This window comes from Colletotrichum scovillei (genome assembly GCF_011075155.1).
Source record: "Colletotrichum scovillei strain TJNH1 chromosome Unknown Contig00010, whole genome shotgun sequence".
Taxonomy (NCBI): Eukaryota; Fungi; Ascomycota; class Sordariomycetes; order Glomerellales; family Glomerellaceae; genus Colletotrichum; species Colletotrichum scovillei.
The window spans coordinates 1,061,878-1,089,557 of record NW_023336268.1 but is presented as its reverse complement, the minus strand read 5'-3'; the positions used below and the strand labels follow the sequence as shown (position 1 = coordinate 1,089,557).

Genomic DNA, 27,680 nt, shown 5'->3' with positions numbered 1-27,680 from the left:
AACCTCGAGATCCTTATCGCAAGAAAGCCATTTCACGCTTTCCCCAGGTTTTCCTTTTCCAACGCGACCTTTCCACCCCGCATTCTACTAAATCTGAGGCGGGAGATCGCTTCATGGTAAGCCTCAATTTCTCGACTACATGCATTCCCTTTTTGTTCACATCATCGTGCGCGCCGCAGATTCGTGGCTTTCCATTGGTATTGTGGTGGCCATTCGTGCCCACAGATCATCATGACATAGGACTCGCGCCCTTTGGATGTCTGTATCTACTATCTCCGCGGAATGAGACGTCGCGTCACATGAGCCCTGTTCACGTGGACCATTTCCTTAGGACGGTCGACTACACCAAATACGCCTTAATCTAGAGAAATGAGGGGTAATAAAGAATATCATCGTCATAATCACGCCTTACGCCAAGCGCTGGTCGTAGGCATCGTCGACGAGTGTAAGTCGCAAATAGGACGAAATGCCTTATTGAAAAGGACAAAATTGACTTTGTTATTGGTGGTCCGTCCCCTCCCCGCCGGATCGACCACGTCCCAGTTCACAGCACAGCTCTGAGCTTCCAGTACCCCGCCGCGGCGTCGCCCGGCGGCTGAAGCTCTCAGTGCCCTGGCGACCCTGGCCAGGACTTCAACCCCTTTGACTGCAATCCTCCCTCGGAGATGTCCTAGACAAAGCCATTCACGAAAAACGCAGCACAACCTCTTTTTTGCTGAAAATGTTGTCATCCCTAGCGCTGACGCCTCAATTTCTTGGCCGTCTCCAATTGGGATTTCATTCAGCTTCAATGTCGGACCCCCAGACCCGGTACAGTACAATCGGGCCTGGCCCGCCATGACCCCAGTCTCACTCATCCTCACCGTCGTCCTAATGTCCTCCACAGTCCAAAGAGCTTGAGAACTTCCTCATCCTCCTCCGCCGCCGCTCCGCATTCTGCTTTTCTCCATCCCGCCCCATCTTCGCTTACTGGGCAGCACAAAAAAGCTTTTCCAAAGCCTAGAACCTCTTTGCATGTCTTCCACCTTAGCTCAATGGGCCTTTGGGGAACCTCTTACATAATGGCGTCGGACTGCGCAGACAAAGGTGGAAAAGAGCATGCTGGGCGAAAGTGCCATTGAAACAAATTTTCTTCCCCTTCCCTTTTCTTTGTGACCCAATGTGCTTACCTCACTAATAGCTTAGCCGCGCTGCGAACGAGGGAAGAGCCGCTGCCGCCACTAGCTACATAGACTATAGTCGTTCGCTAACTGGCGGAGAGCTGAATGGACCGCAAAGTTACATCTCCATGGAGAACGGCGAACCGCGAAAGATGGGCATCGGAGGTTGCCCAGTCATACTGAATGGATAGAAATTGTAGCGTTCTAACTCTATACCGAGGTATTCCGGACGAGAAGTGGCAACATGGGAATCTGAAATCACAGCCTTGACTCCTCGAGAGTTCCCTCGAGTCAAGTGTTTTCTCCTCCTTGGCCTTGGCTATCGTCAATTGAAACCAAATAATTGAAGATGAGCTCGTTATCCGTTGCTTGGACAGCACATGGCTTTTCGCAAAAGTGGCAAAAGTCTTGGTCTTTGAGCCCATAGCGAAACGTGACTCGATGTCTTTCTCTGTTTGGACGCAACTCCCAACAAGGAAAGCCGATCCGTCAAAATGTAGCTTTTTTTTGTCGTCCCAATCTTGCCGCAGCGGAAGCACTGCATACTGACCTTCCGTCCGTGTGACATGTTACGGATCCATCTCATCACCAATCCTTCTCTCGGGTGAGGCCAGGAACCGTCTTCTGCATGCTTCAGCTTGGACATTTCTGTGCGTTGTGGGCAGAGAAGTTTCTGTTATTTGATCTGGAAGTCACATTAGCCAAGACTTCAAACTCTGATAACGTTATTGAGAGTTTGATTGGTCGTGTTGGACGCTCATGTCCCACGAGCCTTCCGGGATCTTTCGACCTCTGCGCCGGGAACCGGCTCCGGGACCCATAGAACGCGGTGATCCCGGGTGGCGAAACACTGAACATCGGAGACGGACTCGGCAGCCGAAAATTCGGAAAAGACCCGCTTCGGATAGATATTCCGTCGCTCGGGGTGTCCATCTATCGGAGGTCGCCCCGTACGGCTTTGCAGGCCCTGCCGGAGACAAACTCCACAACTTCGCTCCCGTCCACCCGGTCCTCCTCGGGCCGACGATGCTTGTCCCGTCGGCTGGTTCGATCGTTCTGGGCCCACCAGCAGTAGGGACTGCATTCCGGTGCAACATGAGCTGGTCCCAAGAATGCGGTTCAATGATCCATTGTCGTGCAGATGAATTCCAGTCGCATCGGCCAATCTCGCATCTCCCGGAGCGATAAATCCGTCAAGCAGGTTAAGGTGAAATGGCTACTTGTCGAGCTGCCCATCGTCGCTCGTATCCGTTTCTGCGGACTTGGTGATCCCAATCGTTCGGTATCCCGCAAAGCTCCCGAGAGTGTCAGGGTTGCTCCGCACATAAATTGAGTCGGGGGATTTTTCAACGCCAGCGGCACCTCGGCAGTAGGCGAGGGCATTCCGAAAAAAGGACACGGGGAGAAAACTCGGGCGAGGGGGCGGCGGCGGCGCTGTCTCAGGGTTCTATTATTAACAAACTTCCAATGGTTTGTCTTGCGTTTTTTTTTCCTGGTCAGCTGGTCAGTGCGTGGCTCGTCGTGAGTGGGAAGCTCGAGCACCACAAGGCCCGTTTAGCGAAATGAAAGGCGCGGCGGTTGGCTCTTCCCGTCGGCCTTATCGCCGGGATAACTCGTTACAATTCATGCGATGGGTTGTCTGAAGCATGTCACAAGATGATGTTTTTGTTGGTCGCTGAATCGCTGCCGCTGCCTCGGTGAGGGGGGACGGCAGAGGGGAAGGGAGATTAAGAATGTGCCGTTGTTCCGTGTCAAGAAACCTGGAAGTGACGATTGTCGTCTGGTGTAGAGAAAATGTCAATTGACGTCGCTGTCATCATGAACTCTAATAGAGGGTAGTTGATTGCCCAGGTACGGATACTCAGTCATCAATGCTATGCCGAGTTTTCAGCGCCGTAATGGCGGGACGAACGCCCTTGAGATTCGTAGAGTTCGCGCTGCCAAACCCATCAGATTCGAGGGCCGTCGCGCGCGCATTTGTTTTATCTGCCACAGTCTTACCCGACCTCGAGAGAAGGGGATGGATGACATGCCAATTTCTCACCGGGCACAGCGAACAGGGAGTTTGGAATGTGAAACACGAGACAAGCATTTCCCCGCAAGACCAATTCTCTGGCAGCCACTCTAATCACGAGGCTCCCACTCTGTCCGTTGGCGATGCCCACGATAGCCCACGAAAGACTCCAACTGCCCCTCTCGGACCCTTCTTTAGCAATGCCGTCAGCTTTGTGTTTGGCTTGTGCAGTTCGTAAGGAGGCAAAAGCCAGAGTCGAGGAAATTGACTGCGGCAGTATGTTCGCCCGTATGGACCGTTCATTGGCCGTATTCGGTTGACTCGGATCGCAGGACCATCCCGCCAACCCTTTAATTGGGGCCAGGGTTCGTGTTTGTTCCTCTTCAGGACCGTTGTAAGGGGAGGCCTTTTTGGGGAGGGCTTTCCAAGAGCCAATCATGACAGCCAATTCCGGCACTCTCGGCCTCATTGAAAACGAAGATGAGTGAGACACAGCCACATTCTTCCCCCAGATTGGAACTTGTGTCTTTCCTCGCGAATGCAGAATATGCAGAAATGCACGGCCGCTAAATCGACTGAAGGAGCGAATGCGTTCCTGATGGGGGATGGTATGGAAGGAATGATTGAAAATAGAGACATTTGAGGCAGGCACGTTGTTGTCGAATGAGGGAGGAAGGAGGGGCGCCTTCTTTCCTTCCACTGTCACTCTGTCACTCTGTGCCTTCTGTCTGCCCACGGGTTCCTTCCTGTTCCTGCACCTGCTCCTGGCGTACCTGCGTCGGGCGTACTTTCGTACGTGCGGCGGTGCCTACCTCTTTCCCCCTGGACCCTGAGACGACCGCCCCCCTCCCCTGAATAGGTAGGTAGGCAGATTGCCTCACCTTCCTTCCCTCCACTTTCCCCGTGTTTTCAAGGTGTCGGGTCCCTTCCTAAATTCCATCCGTTCCTTCCATTCCTTCCAGGTTGCTTCCCGTCCCTGCCCGCCTCAATCTCGCGCGCTCTTTCCCTCCTCGCCCCCTTCTTGCTTTCTCTCGCCAACAAGCACAAACCCTCCCGGGTATTCACTCTTTTGTTCCTTCCTTCCTGCATCTCTTCTGGGCACCGGCCACTTTTTCGTTGTGTCTCTGTCCCGCCAAACTGTTTTCGCCCTTCCTCACACCAGTCACTCCTTGCATAAAAAAACCGTTGGCAATCAGAGAATGCGATAGCAGGGGCTCCGAATCCGGTTTCACAGAAGCGACACAGGGGCGAATCCACTCATTATAGACGAGCAATCCGCAACCCGCTTGCCGCAACCGAACGATAGGAATTCGAGGACGACCAAGGCGATAGTTGCGACAGGAAGCAGACGGCTCAAGCCAGGGAATTAAATACGAAAGGGAGGATTCCATTTTACTCGACGCGACGTGACGAAATTTACAATACTATCGGAACTCGAGGGTATTCCATCGTCATTACAAACGATTATCCAACCGTTACATCAAATCCACAATAATCCGATCCCTCCTCAGTCGCATCATGAGTTCCTCAACAACTGCCGCAAGCCTCCTGGCACCCGTCGCCCGCGCTGTACACTACCTCGCTGCGCGCGATGATTGCGCGGATGGAGACAACAGCTCCCGCTGCGAAAAGCCCTTTCAGTCCTCCAAGATCATCGGCATCACTATCGGCATTACTGCGTAGGTCTACCCGAACTATTCCGTACTCTGCTTCTTGGCTTCTGCCTTGATTCTCGTGTTGCCAAGCCACTCCAAGGTTTACCTCAGCACTCATCGTTCAGCCAAGACTAACATGATCCTTTTTAGTGCTGTGCTTATCTGCGGTACCCTTGGTGTCTTGACTGTGTTGCACATGAGAAGACAAAAGCAGGAGCGCAAGGAGGACGAAATCGACCTCGAGATCGACGGCGACGTCTACGACCACCCGACCATGGGCAAACCCCCGCGCGCCTGGCAGCCGCATGGCCAAAATAACCAACCTGGTAACGACAACCCCTTCGAAGCCGAGCGCCAGCCTCACCAGCGAGCCGAGAACCCTTTTGAGCCGGAGCGCCGGTAGTTACTCAACTCGTCCCGTGATAGGGACCTCTTGGGTTTCAGATACCGCACTTTAGCTGCACTTTTACACGAATGGAATAATTCGTCAACAATTATTATGGGTTTCGGGATATGTCGGATTGGAGACTTTCTTCTGCTCGTTGGGTGAGGGGATTGTACATAAGCCCGCTCCCTCGAGGACCCAATTTTGGTCAATCATCTTTGCGAGCATGGCACTGCGTCTTCGAAACTGTTCATTTTCTTCGCTGAAAGGGTCGGATACGTTACGAAGTCATGGTTTCCGATGTTCTACGTCACTCGGACCCACCGCCTAGACTTTGGGGAACGCGACAAATGACTGGGAGGATTGGCAGAGGATGGGGCATAGCCTCGGCACAAATGGTCAAGGTTCAACTCTTCTGCTGCTTGGCAACCTTGGGGGATACAGTCGGTTGTGGGGAGGTAACTTGCATATTGGGCTTGGTGAGGCTCGAGCCCACCAGCCCATGGGAGGATTCTTGTCTTTCGAAAGATGGTCACCAGGCATCTGTGATGCTGGCTAGCCCAGCATAATACAAACATGTTAAATCAACATCTTCCGCCATCCTGCAGTGGAAGGCAAGTCCATGATCGTGGGGGCTCCGTCAAGCACGTAACCCCCTTGAAGTTCTGCATTGCATGACGTCGGGTTCAGCAAGCAGTACCAGATTCTCCAAGCTTGTGATTTGCGGGCGGAAGGGTTCGCTACACGGGAGCTACCGATGCGAAGTTCGTAGCTTTTGCCTATTTGTCGGCCGGTGGGGTTTGTCGTTGCTTGTGATCTGTGAACCATCCGAAGTCTCGTTGCCAAACTTTGGCATATGCACAACTGAACTTGGCCGTCTGATGTAGGCTCCGCCTGTCCCTGTATGATGTCAGTCGCGCTGAACTTCCAGGTTAGGGCACGCTCGTGCTGTTTTTCTAGAGGTCCGTTCGCATAGCTTCTGGTTTTGTAAGCATCGCGGGTTGATTGAGGCCACACGACGATGGGGCGCGCTATCAATAACATGTCTTCCACGGTAGGGAGGCTGTTGTATAGAAGCATCGTATCTCACGACTACTTGAAGGTTCCAGGTGAGCTCATGCCATCGGGGCACGCTCTAAGCGATCCACGCCGGGTTTAAGTATCTCACTCGACAACCTCTAATCACAAACGTCTTCAAAGTGACTGAATGATATTGCTATGAGCGATTTTGTCAATCGAGTATTCTGCTACGCTGCGCGCATAGTCTCGCCGATTCTGCCTTCTGTTACCCTGCCTTATGATCGGTTACGTACTATTCATTACCCGTTAAGAAGGGTGGATGGGGGCATCTTGGCTTCTCGTATTCTCAAGCGGCGGCCGCATGATGGGCCGGGTTGCGGTACGATGTGTACCGCTTCATTCGGACATCATACTGCGTAGTTCAGGCACTCGTCGGACCGGTCTGACGCGGGACGACGTGATCCTGCTACACCGAAGCGGGATGAAGTCGGGGTAGCTGTACCGGGCCGTAGCTCCTAGCAACACAGATATCAACCGATTGGTACACTGCATAATAATACAGCTCGACAGATGCAGGTCGTGCCCAACGTGGAGAGTCCCTATGCGAACCCCGCCTTCTTATGTCGCCTTCCGGGCGGCTCGTCCCGGAATGATCGACGAGGCCCACCATTATCGTCCCTTCTTTTGCTCATTGTTGCGTAGTCGAGTTGGCGTATCGCCTGCATGTCTCAAGATCTGGACTTTTGAGCGGTTAAGAACTTCACCGAATGCTATTTGCGTTCATGGGCACCTTCTCGCTTCAACCAACATGGCATCACGGTGCATCCGAAAGTTGTGTGCCGATAGAACGACCAGCAAACCGAGGGGCTCCAGGACTTGGTGAGAATACCTCAGTCACGCAAGATTCCTGTGAATTATCCAAGCTGTCGAGGAGTATAAAGACCGCCTTGTCATCGACCTCCAACTTCTCTCTTCTTCTATTGAGTGCATATTCTATGTGCTAGAGAACTCCAAGCAGTACGATCCATCTTCACATCGTCTTCCTCTTGGTCCCTGTTTTCAACTTCACTACTTTTTGCAATGGCCTCCTACTTTCCTGAAGGCGAATGCTTCTTCGTCCGATCTTCCCTCAAGTACGGAAATACTTGGTCCGCAGAGAACGAGGAGCAGTTCTATAGCCATGTTCTCATCGAATATCAGGTACGCCTCCCCTTCTGTCCAATGTTTCTTCTCGAAGCTCTGTAGCTCACAAAACACGCGCAGTGGAATGGCTGGATTGGCAGCGGCAGCGCGAGTTCGATGCCAACCCACCTGCGGTCGAAGTCTCAGAGCGGAACGGCCAGTCTGTATAACACCCGCTTCTGGCAGTGGGACAGATTCTTTGTCGGCGAAAGCAAGACCACGGATCCAAGCAGCCTGACGGCCATCACCAGCTACCCAAACAGCTTGAACTGGAACGAGATGCGAGACCGCGACAAGGGCGGTCCGAGGAAATACATCCTGCGCCCGGTCAAGATTCGTCGCAAAGACACCGAGTGGCTGTGGATTGAGTACTCTACCCCGCTAACTACTATTTCCATGAGACCCTGCAGAGTGCTAACTTGCACCCAGTGCCACGATCCCAATCCGCGCCATCTACTTCCCCGTCTGCCAGCAGACCGACGAGGCGTACAAGCAGTACTGCACCTACGTCGTCATCGACTTCAAGGCGCGTGACACCATCAACTGCTTCAACATCGCAGGAGAGCCGCGCACCTACCCGTCCACGCGCGAAGCAGGCCTCGGCCTGAACAAGGACCTGACATGGCTCTTCAAGGTCCCCGACCTCATCACCTACCTGACCATTCCGCACAAGCTGCGCAACCCGGAGTACGGCGTCTACAACGCGACGACGAGGACCGACGCGCTGTTCCTCGTCGGGCACGCGGGGCGTACCTGGACGGCGAGTGATACCGTCCACACGGATGGGTTCATTCGCGAGATCGACCTTGCGAATGTCATCAGCGCTACGTTTGGTGTCGAAGTTGGTTGGCGCCCGTACAAGTATTCGTCTTTTATCCTGGACCTGGTCACGCACGTGGTTCAGCTCGGCCTTGGCTTTATCCCTGGGGCGGGACCCCTCTTGTCTGTGGCCTTTGGAATTGGACTGCAGCTTCTTAACGATCCTGAGACGTTCAAGGCGGATAATGTCCTGGATATCAGCGCCGCGGTCTTGTCGACATTGATCGCCTCGGCTGGGAAGTCAAAGAAGTATGTTGCTCCGGGCTTCTTGCCGGGTGCGACCATGTCCACGAGAATGGCGAGTATGCGGATGGCCCCCATGGCTTTGACATCGGCTTCGGAGGCTGATGATATGGTGGCTAATGATACGGTGGCTGATGAGGTGGACGTATTCGATGAGGGGGGCGCCGCTGAAAAGAAGAAGGCTGGAGAGGAGGAGAATGCACGGATTACCGCGAGTATCCAGGCTCAGCGGCAGGTTCTTGAGTTGAAGCTGGATGAGGCATTCCGGAGAGCGGGTTACTAAGACTCGTCTGGTCATCATTGCAGATATTGTTCCACAGAGGTATCTTCTACGTGTGTGAACAACACAGTCTGGCTCTGAATAAGGGGAAGGCCGAATAGCTGTCTAATGAGGTTTGATGATTCATTCGAGCTACAAGTCCGTCACAATCCCCCATATAGTCAGTCTCAGAGACAAAAAAATCAGCAGAAGTACGATCCCTCAGAGACTATAGATATCCTAAAAATGAACCGAGAGCACTAGTGAAGGCGAAAGAGCTAGGTCCCTTGAGGGAAAGTAATGATTTTAGGCTGGTTATCTGAAAGGCATTTCCAACAATTTCATTGACGAAAGACTTAGTCGAAGGGCCTGATATCTCTTGAGAACCCCATTGTATAGAGCTCGCCTGAGGGACCAACCCAAGCAACAACGGATTCGCCTGCAGCCACCTGGTTTCGCCTATCGTCATCATTCCAGCGAGGAGAAGTCAAATTCGAACAAGGGTTGATGTCCGCTGGCAAAAGTATAAGGTTGACACCGTCCCAAGTGATCCATTTACCACTTACATCGATTCCATAGCCCTGCCAGCGTGGCCCCTGAAGCATGGCAGACGTGTCTCCAAATTCGGCATCATCCATCGTAGGACTCGCTACTTGGGATGGGCGAGTAGACCTTTCGATGGCAATGTCCCCAAAACAAGTCCGCAATTGAGAGTTGTCGGTCGAGAAAGACAGGCTTACAAGACTACGTCCCACATCTAAGACGTGTGTGCATTGCCCCGAAATTGTCGACCAAATCCATATGCGTTGAGCCTTGTCCGTTGATGCCACTGATTCCGAATTGCAAGAAAACGCGATTGCAGTGATGCGAGATTCGGGTTGAAAAAGGGCTTGGCGGGAGCACTTGCTTGCTAGCCATAGAGTGAGCTCTTCACCACGATATGGTACTGAGGCTACCCATTCCGAGTTTGGCGATATGGCGAGAAAGCTGAATTCGTCCGCTTCCTCGGGCATATCGACGTATTTGCCTGTATTAATGCTCAAGTACCTGACCCTGTGAGACATCTGATCTGATCTGGACTCGCCATTCTCTTTTGGTGCCTCTAGGCATGGGATTTCGACTGTGTAGGCCGCGTGTTCCCAATCAGGCGTGACTGTGATGAGGGTCCCGGCACAGGTAGAGTCTCGGTATTGCAACCCCCCCTCTATTGTCCAGAGACTAAAGTCGTGATATGCACCAAATGCAAAGGATTGTGAATCTGCCGAAAACAAAACCTCGCTCTTTTTTGACTTCTTGTATTCGAGATAGCTAGGTTCACGAGGACACGGAGGCTTCATGACCTGAATGATTGTGCTGTCTTGGGTGTTATGGATTGCCGGCTGGCGAGGGAGGAATACGTATTTTGAGTCAGGCGAGACCGTGGCATCTCCCGAATCCCAGACATCCCCATCATTTTTGACTTTCAAGTCTAGCTCGCCAGTGTCAGACGACCAAATATTTACCTCGTTGGAGTCGTCGATTACGTCCATGGAAATAATTTGTGCCGTTTCCTCGGAAGCTCTCCGATGTATGAAACAGTTTTCAGTCACCGCAGACACTGGCTGTATTGGCTGATTGCCTCGACTGCCTAGCGTTCTGGGCTTCCGAATCATGGATAAGAACCAGATGGCAACTCCGTTGCTTCGAGCAACAATGAGAAACTTGCCATCGGGTGAGAACGCCACTGCCCAATACTTAGCTCCAAGTGAAAAAAGGCTGATTGGGCTGGCCCCGAAAATGCTGCTGAAATCTAGGGATTGGTAGTGTTCGCCAGTATCGAATGACGAAATCGAAACAGCGTCGCTATCGGAGAGACTTTGGTGCGCGATGAGCCTTGAGTCGTGTGAAACAGCGAAAGGTCCTCGTGTGGCCTCCCCCCCTGGGAGTTTAGATTGCCAATGACCGGTGTCGATGTCCAAAGTTCGAATCTCTCCATCAGCCTTATTCACGATCAAGAGATTGGTTTCTGGTATGAAGGCGAGCGGGCTCACCACAGGCCCATTTGTGTCAAATGTCCGAAGGCAGTTACCCGTCGACACTTCCCAGAGATGGACACCTCCACGAATAGATGAGGTCGCTACAAGCTCAGAATTCGGAGAGAAACTGACAAATGAGCCCCATCGTGGTACAGAGCGTGAGTTATTATTCCTCTGCTCTTTGTCTTTAGGCAGGAGCTCCAGACTATCCCCCGTGGAGATTGTCCATATCGCAGCGGTAAGATTGTTATAAGACGCTGCAATCTTATCTGAAGTGCGGGAAACGTCAAGTTGTACTGCGTCAAACCGAAGCGGAATACGGAATGAACATAATTCCTCGCCCGTTTCAGCGACGTAGATGTAAATGAAGTTTTGTAATGCTGATGCGATTCGCTTTGAGTCCTTGAAAAAGGTGACTGGAACGTATGGACCAATAGAGTGAAGCCGAGGCATGCGGATGTTGGTCATCAAGACACCCAGGGACAGCGACCAAACCGATATGCTCCCGCGAAGCTCACTTAATGCAACAAGCCTGGAATCAGGAGAAACAACAGCGGAATAATAACCTTCATAGGCATTCTCAAGACCTGTGTTCTGGACCGGAGGTGTCCATTCAGACTTTTGTGGTCGTTGGAAAGTGATACACTTTGGGATGCTTCTCATGGAAGTGTGTCGGATAGAGCTCGTCGTGGGAGAAAAGACTAATGCTGACCAATACAGTTGCAAAGGATACTCGAGAATGACGGAGATGTATTTGGAAATCAACATCTCCGAGTCTTCCAAAAGATTGTAGAGCTTGGATTTTGGTTGCTGCCATATTAGTTAGCAAAGTGGGCAATTTAGAAATATTGATTGATTCTTTGTGATTTGTTGCTGCGCATATACAATGACATTGTATTGATCTTATGACGGAGAAAGCCCTTAAGCTCACCTTGACGAGGGGAACTAGTGTGTCTGTCATTTGAATAGCACGATTGGTTTCTCCGAGAACACAGAGAGCCTCGACCCAATAGAGAAATCGATCTTGGAGGAATTTGTGGACTTGATCGTCATCATCGAGAAGTCGACCTGCGTATTTCAGGTGAAGAAACCAGAAGCGGCAAGCATATCGTGTGTGTGGCGGGAGCTGTTGTTCCAGGACGTCTCTCGCGATCGCAGACCGTCGATCGGCGGGCTTGAGGCTGCAAATATTGTAACGCAAAGACCTTGAAAGAGTTCCAAGACAGGCAAGCGCCATTCTCCAATGTGTTTCCTTGAAATTAACGGAGAATTCTCCGGCAACTGGACTCAGTAAAAAGTCGCGGAATGACGAATGAAAAAGTTTGACCTCCAGGCCTTCCTCCCTCGGAAGATCAAGAACAGACCTGAGAGGAACCAAGATACCACTAACTTGCGAAGGCTTGAGACCTAGCAAGCTGGCGATCGAGTTAATCGACAAAGGCTGCTCGAGGAGTATGATTGCGCCGATGACTTCTCTAAATCTTCCAAGCAGGATAATTCGCTCTGACGGAGTTCTTCCGCCTCGGAACTGTCTCAACACTGGTTGATACGTCTCATGAAGTTTGTCGCTGACGCCTCCATCCCGAGCGGTCTGGACAAGCTTCAAGAGCTGTTCCTCTGGACTGCCAAAAAGCTCGTCTCGGATGAAGCGGCATGCTATTGCCGCGAACAGAAACAAGGGTATGGCGATGCCGACAAGGGCGTTGATCTTCTCCTGTCCAGGCCAATCTAGCTGTAGTTTCTGATTATCGATGCATCTTGTGTTCCACAAATTTCTGATCTCAGTCAACTGATGTCGAAGGTACAAGGAGATATCTTTGGAGACAATCTCATTTGGTGTGTCATGTAGTCGAACTTCCCGATACAGTCCATTGTTGGGAGGACCACATGCATCGCGCACTGCCACCTCTGGCCTGCTTGTAATAAGTAGCTTCAGACCGCAGCCATCGAAACATGCAGCCTTAATCAGTAGACGCAACAAAACTTCAACGTCCTTCTCATTCGAACATTCATCCAATGCGTCGAGTACCAGGATCAAATTTCTGACCTCCCCTGGATTTGACGCTGCCTGTTTGAGTGGGTTGAAGACGAGCTTGGTGAATTGCTCCTCCATACTCTTGGAAGATATGTTATCCGTCTCTTTGATCGCCTTTACTATGTACGGGCTTAACTCAGGTCGGCGCTGGGCTAGCTGACGGGCTAGTGTGCCGAAGAGCAACGAAGCGCTGCCACGATCAACTTCTCCCCTTTTGAAAAAGAACGTGGCGCCAAGTATGTTGGCCTTGTAAAGGTCATGAGCAATTGTCCGGGCTATGATCGACTTTCCAGTTCCAGCCATTCCACTGAGCCAATAAAGTCTCTGGCCAGTAAGATCGTGAAGAGCCCAGGTTTCAATTTCGCGAAGAATATCAACTCTGGTGCTTGGATGGCATCTAGGTTCATGCTGATTTTGATAGCTGTCGAATTCAGCACCCTGAGCCGTTGGCAATTTGTCCAGAGTGTCATGATCGATTGTATCTTTTATGGCGATGACATCTTCCTTGACTGAATTGACTGACGTGCGTTGGTCAGATATTGGGAAGTTACAAGTAACGACTTGCAATGAGATTATCTGAGAGCTACTTACTAGAAGACAGTACTTTTGCTACAGATTGCTCATGCTCGAGGCTCTGACGCGGAATACAACAGACCAATGATTTGGCGAAAGAAGCGGCTGCCATGGCGGCGTAGCCCTGCCATTGCTTGTTTTTATGAGAGTCGGAGTAGTCACAGATTCCTCTTATAACTAGACAGGGGAAATGATTCATCAAACCAGCGGCTTCCATCTCGAAGCATAGCACGTTCTTTTCCTTTGCTAGTGCATCCCGTTTCTGAGCATCTTTCATGACCTGATTCGCAGAGGCTATGAGTCCGTAATGGACGACGGGAAACGAATCTGCGTCTCGTTCCGGGCGATCCACTAAGTCGTCGGCGCAATAATCAGCCACGGTCTTGTTTGTGTCATAAACGATGTCGCTGCGGAAAAGTACGTCGGAGTTGGAATTGGGACGACCAAAGTTCCTTTTCAAGATGTCGGTCTTGAGACGTTTTACGATGTGGTCTTCAAGCCGGTTGCCTTCTATCTCCATGTCAGAGATTAGAATGTTGAGGGCTGTTCTGAGAGCAATCGGCGGTTGATTCAAGAACCCAGTCATCTCGAATTTCCCGCCCTCGATGGATTTGCCAAAGTCATACTGAAGCACGCCCCCATTACCATCAGCCGGTGAGCTAACAACGATGTCGCCTAGACGAACATCGTTTCTGGGACTAGGAGCTCCGCCGCCGATGCCGACCATAAGCCCTACCCTTATGTTCACAAATGTGTGGACCATGTCTCGAGCGACCATTGCCGCCGAGGTTTCTCCGTATCCACCATGTGGAAGGACCGCGATCGCAACGTTGTGCTTGCCCATGCGCCCGAGCTTATACGAGTTGTTGTCATTTCTGGACAGCGATCGAGGCTCTTCGTGGACCTCGTCGAGGAAGAGCCGGGCTGCGACGAACTCAGGGACAATGGCGCAGATCCAGCCGATCGTGTAGATTGATGGATCGGACATAGCGACTGATGATAGGGGTTAAGAGTACATGCGTGTGATGCGACCATCTGGCCAAATGATGGCGCGCCAACGTGTTTGACGAAAGATTGAATGTTGCGACATGCGATGAATATGCCTGCCGCGCCCTCATAGGCACCAACGGCCTCTGTTACTTAAGGAAGAATGAACATGAGAAAATCAGAGTGAGGGGACTCAGCCTAGATGTGCGCGGGGAAGATGCTGACTGCATGTGCTGCTGTCAGCCCTCGGTTTAGGACCAATACTTTATGATGTGGCACGGCACATAGGCTGCGGCTGATGCAGCTTATCGAACATGATAGCTTGGCGCATGTTGGGTTGCGGCAGTTGACTTTAAGCTGTGAAGAATGTCTGTTCGCTTGGCTTATAATCTTCTACTCAGTGCACCCTTTTGAAGCTAACCCCACGAGCTTTGAATAAACTTGAGGCTCATGATTTTAAGAAATGGTAGAGCGTGAGGGTAGCTTAGGTCAAATTGTCTAGCCTGGGCCCATGCCTCACCGAGATACCAGGCCCTAGTTTTCGACACTATGTGCATCGCCTACCTTACCGTATATATCACCATAACGACCGAGACGCCATTACACAATTTTCTAGGCCGAAAACCACTGTCAACAAGGCAAGGCAATGAACAATCACCATGTATTGCCTATGAGGTTGAAGACGCGAGTCAGTTATCGAAAGACACAACGGCCGAGTTCCCTTTCGAGAGCCTCGGTCTGCGAGAGACGCGTACGCCGCCAGTAACGTAACGAGCTCGCAGTGAATGTGGATCAGGACCCGCTTAGCGCAATGGCATCATCGAATGAGAAATCTCACCTTCCCGAATCGAGTTCGCGATAAGACGACAAAATCTCTTCGATTCCCTTCCCCCCAGTCCGCCGATTGTCCATCCGAACCCCTTTCGCGATCTTCTGAGCGAGCCATGGCCCTTTGAGCATGATCTAGGTTTCAGCGCTGCATTCAACGGTTGTTCATCATTCCAATGAGGTGAAGATTTGGTTATCAATCGCGTTGCTCGTTTCCTCAGCATCGAAACCATTTGTCTCGCGTGTGTTACCTTACAGGTTCAGACGATTACCTAAGGCAATCTCACTGAGTGTCGCGAGAAAGAAAAAAGAGGAGGGCAAACGGGGCGCTTTATCAATCGCTGTTCTTTCTTATCGCTCGCGGTCAGCTTTATTTCCCTCACCTTTCTTCTCACCCCGACGCTCGGTGAAGGAAGCACAAAGGGCACGAGTTGAGGACAAAGGGGAAACATGACAAAAGCGATGAGTACCGACACCATCCCGTTCCCCGGCGCCAAGTCGCCTGGCATCACCGATGTCACCCGCCACGCCTGGATCACGTCCGACGACGTCGAGGCCGCCGAGGCCTCTCGGCGCGGCCCGTTTGAGCCTCACGACGACCACAACGGCGATTTTGTCACCACCACCGAGGACCGCGACCTGAAGCGCGGCTTGGAGCAGCGCCACTTGTCAATGTTGGGTATCGCGGGCGCCATCGGCACCGGTCTCTTCCTGGGTCTCGGCGGCGCTATCCAGACCGGCGGTCCGCTTGGCGCATTGCTTGGCTATGCGACCGTCGGCCTCATTGTCTGCGCCGTGCAGTTCGCTCTCGGAGAAGTTTCGGCACTCCTCCCCGTCACTGGTTCCTTCGTCCGCCATGCCGAGTTTCTCGTTGACCCGGCCTGGGGATTCGCTATCGGATGGAACTTGGTCTACGGCAACATCTTGTCTATCCCCTCCGAGATTACGGCCATTTGCGTACTCTTTCAGTTCTGGACCGACCTGAACCCCTCCGTCTTCATCGTCATCTTCATCATCTTGACCTTTGTTGTCGGTATCGCCTTTGTGCGCGTCTTCGGAGAGGTCGAGTTCGTCTTCGCCATGCTCAAGATCCTCCTCGTCATCTTCCTCATCATCCTCGGTCTCGTCATCGACCTCGGCGGCGTTCCCGGCACCCCCCGCATCGGGTTCAGGTACTGGCAGAGCCCCGGCCCCTTCGTGGAGCACATCGCGACCGGCGACTGGGGCAAGTTCCTGGGTTACTGGGGTGTCATGACCAGCGCCGTCTTCTCCTTTGCCGGCGTTGAGTCTCTTGCCATGGCCGCCGCCGAGACCCAGAATCCCCGCCGTGCCATCCCCCGCGCCTGCAAGCGTGTCTTCGCGCGTATCGTGCTCTTTTACATGCTCGCCGTCTTGGTCGTCGGTATGCTCGTTGCCAGCGACGACCCTCGCCTCGACGACGCCTACGGCACCGCTGCTCAGAGTCCCTTCGTCATCGCCGCCTCCGCTGCTGGTATCCCTGCCATCCCCAGCGTCGTCAACGCCGTCGTCATCACCTCTGCTTGGTCTGCGTCTAATCAGAGTCTTCTCGCCGGCACCCGTGTCCTTTTCGGTCTCGCGCTCAAGGGACAGGCCCCGAAGATCTTCCTCCGCACGACTGCCTGGGGTACTCCCTACGTTTGCGTTCTGCTGTTCACCGCTTTCATGTTCCTCAGCTTCATGAGCTTGTCAAATGGTGCATTGACCGTCTTCTGGTGGCTGGTAGATCTGACTGCGGCCGGTGTTTTGGTGTCGTGGTCGGCTATCCTTCTGAACCATATTCGTCTCAAGACAGCGATGAAGAAGCAGGGCATTGAGTTCAGCAGGTTGCCTTGGAACAACTCGTGGACCCGTAAGTTGATAAGTCTCGGATTACCTGATAAGACCTGCTAACAAAAGTGTGAAATTAGTCTATAGCTCTTACGTCGCCCTGTTCATGTGCATCGTCATTCTCTTCACGAGCGGCTTTGAGGTTTTCACCAAGGGCAACTGGAGCGCTAGTGGCTTCGTCTCGTCTTACTTGTGAGTCCACTCCCCGTGCTTAACGAGCATACCATGAGCGAGTTTGCTAACTACCTTGCAGAGATATTCCTCTGGTCACTGGCGCGTTCTTGATCTGGAAGTTCGTCAAGAAGACCAAGGGCGTCGTTCTTGAAAACATCCCGCTTCACGATGCTTTCGAGCAGGCCGATGCCTATCCCGAGGAGCCCGAGAAGCAAGAAACTGGCCCTATACGGTTTGTCAGCTGGATCTGGAATTAATGGCATACGCTTTGATGGTTGCCCATACTTAATTAGCACCCAAAGACGTACCTGCCCCGTAATAGTGTACAAATACTTCAACATTCAAGTTGTATATATAATATGTAGAAGCCGGCATTATCAGCCTGGTCTCCAACAAAGACGGTTCAACACTGAGAATTGGTTCTAGGATTTTCGAAGTGCAAAAGACGTGAGGTATTGTTAGTTTTGTGACCGTCTTAGTCCCTAGTGCGCCTCCGATTCCGCTGAACTACCCCGAGCACTTAGCTGGCAGAGGAATCCGGGGCCTGGCAATGGGGATTTTGCAACCGGCCCTTCTTCCCCAGGTATTCAGGGAACCCCCGCAACACTTTGACGTGTCTCGCGGTGATGTGCTTGAGGTGGGCCTTCAATTTTGGCCTTGTATGGTCGTAGCGCAGGGTATGAAGAGCAACTTCGGGCCTTTACATAGTGCACAGGTGCAACACCGCAACGTGGACACCCGGAACTCTAAACGAAGCTCGATGCGATGTTGGTTCAAGCCAGCTATCCGTAACTGATTGCGGTCCCCGCATTGGCACAGTAACTTCTCAAAGAGCTGTTGTAACGTGATCTCTCGAAATTGAGTTGCATTGAACGGAAGCACTTCATCGGGATTTCCAAATGGACATGCCTTATGACTGCCACCTTTTGGCGGAGACGAAGAACCAAGTCTTCGATCCGCGTTACTTACCTTAGGTAAGCTGAAGCCTCTTGGTTGACCTCGGTCCTCATATTACTTTGGACAACTTGCGAGATCACCCTTATGCTCCTTGGTCCCGACAACTCGGTTCATTCATCAATCATCATCGCATTCCCACGTGCGGTGTGGAGTCTAAGCCGGTAGTTCGCGTCGGGTCGCTTCTCGGGTCGCATGTCGGAAGCCATGGCGCGCAAACTTGGAACTATCGTCAGCCCAAAGTGGTGGGGCTAGCATAAACCAGTTCCTGGTCGAATGTCGGCAAGACCAGCTGACAGCTTCCCTGGAGCACTCTAGCAGCAGTACTGTCAGATGAACGAACACGGCAGAAGGTAGCCATGGGCGCTAACAGTTGCTACTTGGAACAAAGGCTTTTCAGTGTTCTGTTAGCGCAAAGAATTAGGTCCCACTTGATCGGATAAGAAATCCGTTCATGACATCGTTCCACGGACGACTTCCGAGGAGCGCACCCATGAATTCTTCTGGCGCAGGGCGCACCAGCGCGAGTCAAACTAGCAAGCATTCCCCCCCATCTTCCCACGCACCCACCAAAGCCCGGGCAGAGGCGGCGCCGCGAATGAGCAACTCCTAAATCCTCCATGTTTTCTCCACCGGGTACCCCGTGGGGATGCGCCATCCGACGTGGTGGTAAAGGAGGGCAGGATAAATACTCTTTGACAGCCGGAAGTGTGTTGAATGTGACTCCAGTGTGCGCGCGTGTGTCATCGATCAGATAAACCGATCATTGCAGACTGCTCCGCCGCTCGAGCTCTATCGAAAAATCCCAATCAGCAGCAGCAACGTTTCATCGCAATCATGGGTGGCTTCAAGGCTGTCGAGGATCGGCCCACGCCGAAGGAGGTGTACAACTGGAAACTCTACATCGAGGCGGCAATCATCGCCATGGGTTCTTTCCTGTAGGTTTCGATACTGTTGGTAGCTATGGCTATGACTAAAAACTGATCTTTGGTAGTTTTGGCTACGACTCGGCGTTCATCGGAACCACGATTGCCCGCAGCAGTTTCAAGAGAGACTTTGGGATCAACTCTGGCAATTCGAATAACATCTCGAGTAACATCACATCAGCATTCCAAGCTGGAGCATTGGGCGGCGCAGTCCTTTGCTTCTTCAGTACGACATCCGTGAAAAGAGTTACTTGCAGCACACTGACTTGAGCCTACTTAGTTACCGAGCGTCTGGGCAGAAAGTGGACTCTCCAGGCTAATGTTGTCATCTTCCTCGTTGGCGCGATTTTGATGACTGCTGCTACAAACCAGTTGTCATTCATCTGTAAGTCAACTCTTCGCGTACTCGGACTTGATGAGAACTCCGGCTAAGACCTGTGACACAGACGCGGGTCGCGCCCTTACTGGCATCGGCTGTGGTGGTATCACAGCTACAGTACCGTCCTACATCGGAGAATTGTCGATCCCCTCCATTCGCGGTATCCTCACCGGTCTCTTCGAAGTCGCATATCAGATTGGCAGTGTCATTGGTTTCTGGATCAACGTAAGTTGAAATACTTATGACTCGATACTTGGAAACTTTCAAGTACTTGACCTAATCATTCGGGTAGTACGGCATTACGCAAACCATCGACCCGAGCCTGCCTGTCAGCTGGAGAATCCCAATGGCATTCCAGCTCGTCCCAGCCGGCATCCTCTTCGTCGGAGTCTTCTTCATTCACGAGAGCCCCCTCTGGCTTCTGCGTAAGAACAAGACGGAACGCGCCCACAAGGTTCTCGAGGGTCTCAGGGGGCTGCCAATCGACCACAAGTGTAAGCAATCTCTTGTCGTGAATACCTTGCTATGAACCATGAGAACTAACACGAGGATACAAATAGACATGCAAGAGGAACTCGATCAATTCCAGAAGAAACTCGACGAAGAAAGAGCCGTTTCATCCCAGTACGGAACCGGACAATGGGCATACCTCCGTGGCGTCGCCAACATGCTGGCCCGCAAGGGCATGTGGAACCGCCTTGTCCTCGTCTTCTGCGCCTTCGCTCTTAACAACCTTTCCGGAGCTGCCGCTATTAACTATTACTCAGTAAGGATCATATCCTTGGACAAGTAAGCTGTCAAGACATAACTTGCTAACTCTGTCATTAGCCCACGCTTTTCGCATCGATCGGCATCACTGATGTTTCTCTCTACACCGGTATCTACGGACTGATCAAGGGTGAGCTATGGTTAGCATGATGGCTGGAGACTCTTCGCTAACTCGAATTACAGCCATTGCATCTATTATTTACTTCATCTTCCTCATCGACCTCCTCGGAAGACGTTGGCCTGCTATCGTCTCCTCATTCATCTGCTCGATGTGCCTCTTCATTGTTGGTGCATACGTGAAGATTGGTCACCCTGCCGACATCATCGCCGCCGGAAAGGAGCTATCCGCCTCTACCGCGGCTGGTGGTAAGGCAGCTACTGGCATGATCATGATTTACTCTATCTGGTAAGTTCATGAGTTACCACAAAACGTTTGAAGATTGTAATCTCTAACAATAATAGCTGGTCCTTCGGCTTGAACGGTATTCCTTGGATCGTTAGTGCCGAAATTTTCCCCGGTGCCCTCCGCAACTTCACCGGCACCTATGCTGCTCTCGTTGTCTGGTAAGTCGACAGCTCCGCCCCTCTGACAGCTCACCGCGTAAGGCATCTAACACATGTTCAGGGCTACCCAATTCGCCATCACCAAGGCCATGCCCTACATCTTCAGCTCTTTCGGCTACGGAACTTGGTTCTTCTTCGCTTCATGGATGATTATCGCCACGTTGTGGGGATACTTCTTCTTGCCCGAGACCAAGGGTCTTACCATGGACCAAATGGATGTCATCTTGTACGTCACTCTCGCATGGTCAAAATTCTGCAATGAATCAATACTAACGTTTCTGTTAATAGTGGCTATGCTCATGATGCTCGCCCTGAACCTTCTACTAAGTTTGTCGACGCCACATTCGATGACAATAAGGCGAAGTCGAGCGAGCACACGGAGGCTGTTTAGGGAGAGAAGTATCGTAGTTGCGGAGATCACACGTGCTAGTGAGTCCAATTTGATGAGATAAGGAAGTAATTTTTATAGCTAAAGAGGACAATTTGAGAATTCTCTAAAAATGTATTGCGACTGCAAAGACTGAAACTACCACAAGCTGAACCATTCCCGATCGCCATTCCCTGCTGCAGCTGCCCTGTCTGGGCCCCCTTGTGCGCTGTTGACAAAGGCCTCTCCGACTAATCTAAAGGTGTGGTCTAGATCGAACAAATTGCTGTTGTCAGCCTCGCTGGGGCCCTTCTCATCTTCTTCTCCTTCACTACGTGCCTTTTCTGCTTTGCGAAGTTCATCTTGTTCTTCGACACCATCCTTGTCAATGTTCTCTTTCCTAGCATTCTCTTTTTCGGCCTTTTTCCTCGCCAACTCTTGCTTCCGCAACTCTTCAAGTTTCAATTCCTCTTTCACGCGCGTTGAAATAGGAGCCGGCCGTAGAGCCAAAAAGACTGCATGTTCTTTCACCCAGATGATCAAGTCGCCAACTTCAACCCCTGCTGGTGCTAAACCCATTTGCCCCGTTTCGAGCACGACGAACTTTCTCCCGAGGGTGTAGTCCACATATTGATCGTATGCCGCCAGGACGCTCGTGCCGCGCTTGTCAAACATTCGCAAGGGACCTTCTGGCGGCAATGTCAAGGTTTTCTCTTGCCACCTGTAGTGCTCAAAACTAGGCAAGACATCCGTTCTCATGAGATGTGCAAACTTGCTGTTGGAGGAGGATTGAACCTTTCGTTTGATAAGATGATCCCTTGCCATGGCCTCCAAGGATTTCAATGACGGCTCGCTAGGGGTAGGGATGTGTGAACTCGGGCTATTATCCGAGTTGCTCTCTCGAAGCTTCTGGAGGAGCTTTTGGTCATTCTCCATGCGTTCTGCTAGCATGTCTGCGGCCTGCTTGAAAGTGCTGTCCTGAACCTCATCATTCGATATTGCCAGAACAGCATTGAGAAAGAGATGTTTGCGACTATCCTCCGACTGATTTGGCGGAAGATTGACACCCTTCGCGGCGCTCAAAGCGGCTTCAAAGCTTGAAATTTGGAGCTCTAAATCCGTTCTCGCATCCTTGAGATTGTTTCCTCTAGACTTCCCGAGATTGTCGTGCATCTTGGTTGCCAAAGCGACCTTGCCAATCACAGCTCCCTTGACGTGAAGTAAGTTGAACCCGCCATCAGAAACTAAAGAGTGATGTTTGTCGTCGCCATTGACAGGATCAGTCGAAGTCGGCTTTTGTCGATTCGTCGGCGGTTTGACATCATGGGGTAGAATGTACACGTTGATCTCGGCTGACCAATCTGGAACCCATGATGGCAGGTTTTCAAATGAAGAACTCCTAGAGCTGCCGATCCCTGCGTATCGCAGAAAGGCGAAGGCATCTCCGGTTCTGACAAGTTCTCGGGCAACCATGGTGTATACAACCTCAGGCGTACTCTTGTCAGTATAGTCCGGCTTGATGTGCTGTGGACTGTCTTTGGACTGTTTTGTTCGATCTAAAATGCTGTGCATACCATCCACCATTTCGCTGAAAGACCGTGTCGCCTTTGGTATGGACCTCAGTAATCTGATTGTCTTTCGGCTCTGAAGGGGATTCGTCTTTCTCAGCCCGTCGGCAAACTCAACAATTGAATCCAAAGTGTCGAACATATCCTTGGCGGCTCCTCCCCGAGAAAAGATCTCTTCTGTAAAGACTTCGCTATGACGAAAATTTGGATGAAACAACGGCGCGTTGCGTTCTTTTATGATTCCTAGCAAGGCGAACACATTATCGACCGAAAGTGTTGATTTGAACCTAGACCCAAGTTTCAAAGCATCTTTCAGGGCAAGACGATCAATCTCGTCAACCTGATAACGCATATTCTCCATGATCAGCGCATTCATAAGATGTTCGTTGGTCAAGATAGATAGGTGGTCATTGTTTTCCGTTCCCGGGGCTAAGATCCGGCTCAAGCCTTCTGCAAAATCTTGCCAGTGTATCATGATATTTCCACTTTGAAGTATGGTTTCTTTAGAAGCAGCAATTTCTTGAATGATCCAGACTCTTTCAAACCAGCTATTGGTTAAGAGAGATAGGAGTTCTTGCCATCCGTAAAAAGGTGACGACTTCAAATTGAGGAGCTCTGTCTGATCCATCTGGGGCGTAGTCACAATTTGCCGGACAAGCTCGAATGCCTTCGTTGCTACTGGAGTTTTGCCCAGCCAGCCGATAGTCGATGTGGCCTCCTCGAAAATTTCTCGCATCAGCCCGACTTGTCGACTCTTCTCTTGCGCGTCGGCCTGGTCAATGCAAATGGAGTCAATCCATAGAAGCTGAGAAAGGCGCATCCTCCGCAACTCTATAAGGAGATCATGAATGCTTGTAGAAACTAGAAATGGCGCTCCATCCACGAGAATGATTTGTGATTCGTCTCCTGTGGATGCCCAGCGGTGAGATACTGCTCGATACGGGGGAGGTGAATCCAAGGTTGCGTGGATGATATCGCATTGCACTGGTGAGTTCCGGAAGCAGGGCTGAGCCCGAAGCCGAAGAATGCGAAATTCGTTTGGTCGTCGCAATGGCTTATGCTTGAACTTCGTCATTCGCATCGCCATTCCATACCTCACGAGATATATGCCCATTCCGATGAAAACAACAACCTTTAGCGAAGTGCTGACAGGGAGCACAAAAGGCTCTGTCCTAGCCGAGGTCGGATCCATCTCGAGGGCTTTGATGAAAAAGCTCGTAATCGCAAACCAGAGGCACCCCCGGCGCTCCATTCGAAGAATTGGTGAAGCCTCTCCACCATGATGTCGTAACCAAAACTCCTGATGAGGGTACTGGTTGACGAAGAGGTGCATTGTATAAGCTGCCTGGAAGGGAACACCCTTTGAAAGCCAGAAGATCGAGCATAGCAGCCACTCGACGGCCATCACAGGCTGCAAAAATAGGCTCGGCCCAGTGAACCATAACCAGAAGGAGTAATGAAGAACTTCGGGAAGAGTAGTCACACACGTCCATACGACTACAGCCATGATTATTCCCTGCCTTCCCTCCGGAACGAATCCATTGATTGTACCCCTTGGGGCACTGAGTAGTAAACCGGGCAAGATTGGTGCGACAGCGGTGGGCCAGAAATCAGAAGATCCCAAGACTGTTTCCAAAGCTACTGATATATCGCGGAAGTCGAATAGTTTTCGAAACATAAAACGTGCACCTGAGTAGATCACGGGCCTCAAGAAGAAACCGAGATCACCCGGCAAGCTGGCGTACTTGCAACGGATCTGGCTGTCGGCGAAGAGGGCCAAGGTGTATGGATGAAAGTTGATATTCGGAAAGTACCAAGCTATGAAGGCACTTAGATAAGTCCAGGGATAAATCTGGTTGCTTAGAGTTTGTCGGTACTGAAGCAAGAGAGTCTGATATAGCCATCTTTGTTGCGATGGCAAGCCTTCGTCGACAACCAAAGTAAGGAACGCAATCTTGATCATCTCGACCGCGTCGTAGACATTCTGCTGCAGCTTTTCTAGGAACTTTTTGTCGTAGTCATCGGTGTCAAAGTCCCAATCGGGATCAACATCCTGGTCGTCCTGTTCCTCATCTTTAATGCCAGCTCTCAGCTTTCTGAAATGCTTCACAACCAGTTTCAGCTTCTCCATCGCCTTTACCTTTGGCGGTAATCTCTAAAACCGTGATCGAGAAGTTTGCGAACATCAACGAAGGGTAACAGTTGATTTTAACCTTCTGATGAAACCGATTTTCTCATATGAAGGTCGAGTTCGGGAAGCCGATCATTTGGTGAAAGATAAGATATAGGCATAATCATCATACTCAATCAACCGTCTATGACGATACGTAAAGTCTTGGGGAAGTGAATCGACGAGCATTTTTGGTCGATAGGTAGCTTCACTTGCATGTTTATATGCCATCAGGTGTTCATGGTGGTATTGTGGCTTGCCAACTCGGATGGGCAAAAGACGGCTAGACTCGTGCGGCTGATGTGCATAAGCCCAAGAGGGTACAGAAACCTGCAGATCTGGACCTAAAGCTGTTGTGAACCATGCATACGGACTGGTTAGCACTTCTTTGCCCTCCGAAAATTGACGTTGATTGGATATGCTGCCGCCAAGGCGCTCACCGCTGCAATTGTTCCAGTTTGAAATGGAAATTTACCAAAAGCCGAAACATTGCTCTTTTTAGGCATCCGAGCTGCTTGCCTGCTAATATTAAGCACATTCAGCGATTGGCTTCGCGTTATCGTTCATCAGTCTAGAGAGGCTTTACACGCAAGGATGAACTGCCATCTTGAAAATCATGTTCGATTACTTTGATACTTAGTATTTAACACCTGCCCTGCACCTGAGCTATCGCTTGATCTTAATGTTTTCTCAGCATCCAACTCCAATGCGACCAAGGATCCCTTGCGAGATCTTCCATATCTTTGACGTGTCTATGATCTTCCCACAGGGAGAGAAGACCAGCATCGATCGCGAGGCTGGCATACTTGGTCGCAAGCCATGGCTCCCCCACACCGCTGTGTTCAATTGCAGCAAGCATGTAAGCCTCACTGAGGAAACTCCAGTTGTGCTCTTGGTGATAAAGAGATATAAGAAGCTCGGCCATTTGTGGTGTGGCCTTTGACTGAGGCGAGTGGTCCTTCAGCTCCTCAAGCAATGAGTAGATTTGTACGATTCGTTTGTCTGAGGCTTCAGTCATGAGATCGGATTGCTTGCAAAAGTGACAGCTGCAAATAAAGCCCCAGTTGGAGTGCAGGCGATTTTGCCTGTCATCACGAGATTGCAAAGGCTCAACATAACTGATTGTGAGCTCTTCGCCGGGGAAGATGTCGCGAAGAGCGGTTGTTCGCTGTGTCAGTGTCCGAGGATCAAACCAGTAGTCGATATTGGGGCGGCAATCGTGATTCAAGCGAGAAGCTAGAAATGTTCTTAGTATTTGATGGCAGCAAAACAACATGAGAACCAAAGGGTCCCAAGGGAAACTTACTTTGAGCGAATAATGCATAAAACCTGTCGTCGGTACGGCTGCTATTGGTACTGATTGAGAACATATTGTTCTTGGCAATTGCAGCGACGGTAGATACCTCATCTCCATGGTATCCGTGCGTGGACAGATTCATGACCTGATTCCGATGATGGTAATTCAACAGGCCTACTGCATGAGCTCGCATGATGTCCAGCTGATTCCGGGGCATCGATTCCAGTGCTGCGTAATCAACCAGTAGACTGGCGGTCTCTTTGAGAATCACCTCACCCCGGGCTATACGTTCAGTGGCTACCAACCCGTACTCTTTGCCAGGAATAGCCGCAACCTTGATCTTCCCCAGGATCTGGTTGGTGCCTTGGAGATAGCTTGGTTTGGTAAACCCCTGACTGTTGACAATATGACTGGCGGTCTCGGCCTCGGTAATGACAGCGATGCCTTTGCCCCCGTAGTCTTCCTTGATGTAGATACAAAATTCCGGAGATTCAAGCCCTTCTCTGAAGCATCGAGAGATCCCCGTCCAGAGAGAGCTTGTTGATAGTGCCGAAGAGTTGGACAGAACTCGGTCCCGAGTGGTGGTAAGCGGTTCTACAGCATCCCTGATGGTGCAGATCGAGGAGTGTGCGAGGGACTGTGGAAAGATGCATAGTGAGTCGGCGCCTGCACTTTTGGCATTTCCCAGAACATGGGTCAATCCTGTGCCCAGAAGTAGTAGATACTTCATCGTGTATTGTTGCGAAAAAGACGTCGAAAACGTATGCACTTCAAGGGCGTGAGACCACTTCTTCATGTAGTTTTGCCCACTCACTCGCCTTCATGCCTCCTCTCGGTCCCAAACATACGATGCATGAGCTTGATAGATGGTCCAGAGTAGCATAATCATGCCGACTAACAGATTGGCAAGCCAAGAATCATACCATCTAGCTTGTTTACTATCTGACTGTCTTATTACTGGCCATTCTGACTGCTCATCTAGCGGCTGACTAAATACCCCGGCAGTCTGCAACTGGACGGTTACATGCCCCACGCGTTAACCTTTCTGTCTCACACTGCCCATTCATGTGACTCAAAGTGCATTTGTGGTGACAGGGTCGTAGGTCCATCTATTCATTCGATTACTCCGCAGCTTGATGAAAAGTCAGCCCATTCTAGTTGTTGCTGCCCACTCAGAGCTATGTTGAAGAGGACCTGTGTGCTTTTGCGTGTGGTCGCACGGTTGCCCAAGCAATATTTCTCATTACAGTAGAGTAAGGTAAGTTACGTTGCTTCAATTTACACACCAGTCATATTGCTAAGTGCAGGAGGGGGGGCGGGGGGGCTATGAGCTTTTAGTACTTCAATCCATGAAATCTCTGAGATAACCAGCTACTACCTATATCTTGCGACACAAAATGCTGCGAAACATTGTTCCTCGACTCCCTCATCTGACATCTAGCGACATGTGACGTGAGATTGATCGCGCCTTTCATCTTACCGTCCAGGCG

General features: G+C 51.1%; 7 protein-coding genes across 7 annotated transcripts; 4 read left to right on the top strand and 3 right to left on the bottom strand.

The window, feature by feature from the left end:
* Positions 1-3,995: 3,995 nt before the first annotated feature.
* On the top strand, positions 3,996-5,699 carry HER10_EVM0005791 (uncharacterized protein). Its single transcript, XM_035475395.1, has 2 exons — positions 3,996-4,853; positions 4,980-5,699. The coding sequence occupies exons 1-2, from the start codon at positions 4,693-4,695 to the stop codon at positions 5,230-5,232; spliced, it is 414 nt and encodes a 137-aa protein (XP_035328026.1). The 5' UTR covers positions 3,996-4,692; the 3' UTR covers positions 5,233-5,699.
* A 1,615-nt stretch (positions 5,700-7,314) lies between these two features.
* On the top strand, positions 7,315-8,761 carry HER10_EVM0009719 (uncharacterized protein; the record flags this gene model as incomplete). The annotated part of the gene is made up of 3 exons (XM_035479196.1): positions 7,315-7,434; positions 7,498-7,784; positions 7,846-8,761. 3 exons carry the CDS (start codon positions 7,315-7,317, stop codon positions 8,759-8,761), a joined length of 1,323 nt encoding a protein of 440 aa, XP_035328370.1.
* A 2,948-nt stretch (positions 8,762-11,709) lies between these two features.
* On the bottom strand, positions 11,710-14,373 carry HER10_EVM0011164 (pfs domain-containing protein; the record flags this gene model as incomplete). Its single annotated transcript, XM_035480602.1, has 3 exons — positions 13,379-14,373; positions 11,894-13,305; positions 11,710-11,793 (listed from the first exon to the last, which is right to left on the bottom strand). Exons 1-3 carry the CDS (start codon positions 14,346-14,348, stop codon positions 11,710-11,712), a joined length of 2,466 nt encoding a protein of 821 aa, XP_035328500.1. The 5' UTR covers positions 14,349-14,373.
* An 895-nt stretch (positions 14,374-15,268) lies between these two features.
* Positions 15,269-17,492, top strand: HER10_EVM0005780 (amino acid permease). The gene is made up of 3 exons (XM_035475384.1): positions 15,269-17,045; positions 17,104-17,215; positions 17,277-17,492. Exons 1-3 carry the CDS (start codon positions 15,626-15,628, stop codon positions 17,452-17,454), a joined length of 1,710 nt encoding a protein of 569 aa, XP_035328023.1. The 5' UTR covers positions 15,269-15,625; the 3' UTR covers positions 17,455-17,492.
* A 1,218-nt stretch (positions 17,493-18,710) lies between these two features.
* On the top strand, positions 18,711-21,179 carry HER10_EVM0003975 (uncharacterized protein; the record flags this gene model as incomplete). The annotated part of the gene is made up of 11 exons (XM_035473635.1): positions 18,711-19,089; positions 19,146-19,303; positions 19,358-19,462; positions 19,524-19,681; positions 19,749-19,950; positions 20,017-20,222; positions 20,285-20,354; positions 20,408-20,630; positions 20,687-20,788; positions 20,850-21,014; positions 21,077-21,179. The coding sequence occupies exons 1-11, from the start codon at positions 18,989-18,991 to the stop codon at positions 21,177-21,179; spliced, it is 1,593 nt and encodes a 530-aa protein (XP_035327845.1). The 5' UTR covers positions 18,711-18,988.
* A 135-nt stretch (positions 21,180-21,314) lies between these two features.
* HER10_EVM0001276 (uncharacterized protein) lies at positions 21,315-23,975 on the bottom strand (the record flags this gene model as incomplete). Its single annotated transcript, XM_035471031.1, has 1 exon — positions 21,315-23,975. One exon carries the CDS (start codon positions 23,973-23,975, stop codon positions 21,315-21,317), a length of 2,661 nt encoding a protein of 886 aa, XP_035327590.1.
* Positions 23,976-25,572: 1,597 nt separating this feature from the next.
* On the bottom strand, positions 25,573-26,920 carry HER10_EVM0004159 (uncharacterized protein; the record flags this gene model as incomplete). The annotated part of the gene is made up of 2 exons (XM_035473811.1): positions 25,573-26,129; positions 26,200-26,920. The coding sequence occupies 2 exons, from the start codon at positions 26,918-26,920 to the stop codon at positions 25,573-25,575; spliced, it is 1,278 nt and encodes a 425-aa protein (XP_035327866.1).
* Between the last annotated feature and the right edge of the window lie 760 nt (positions 26,921-27,680).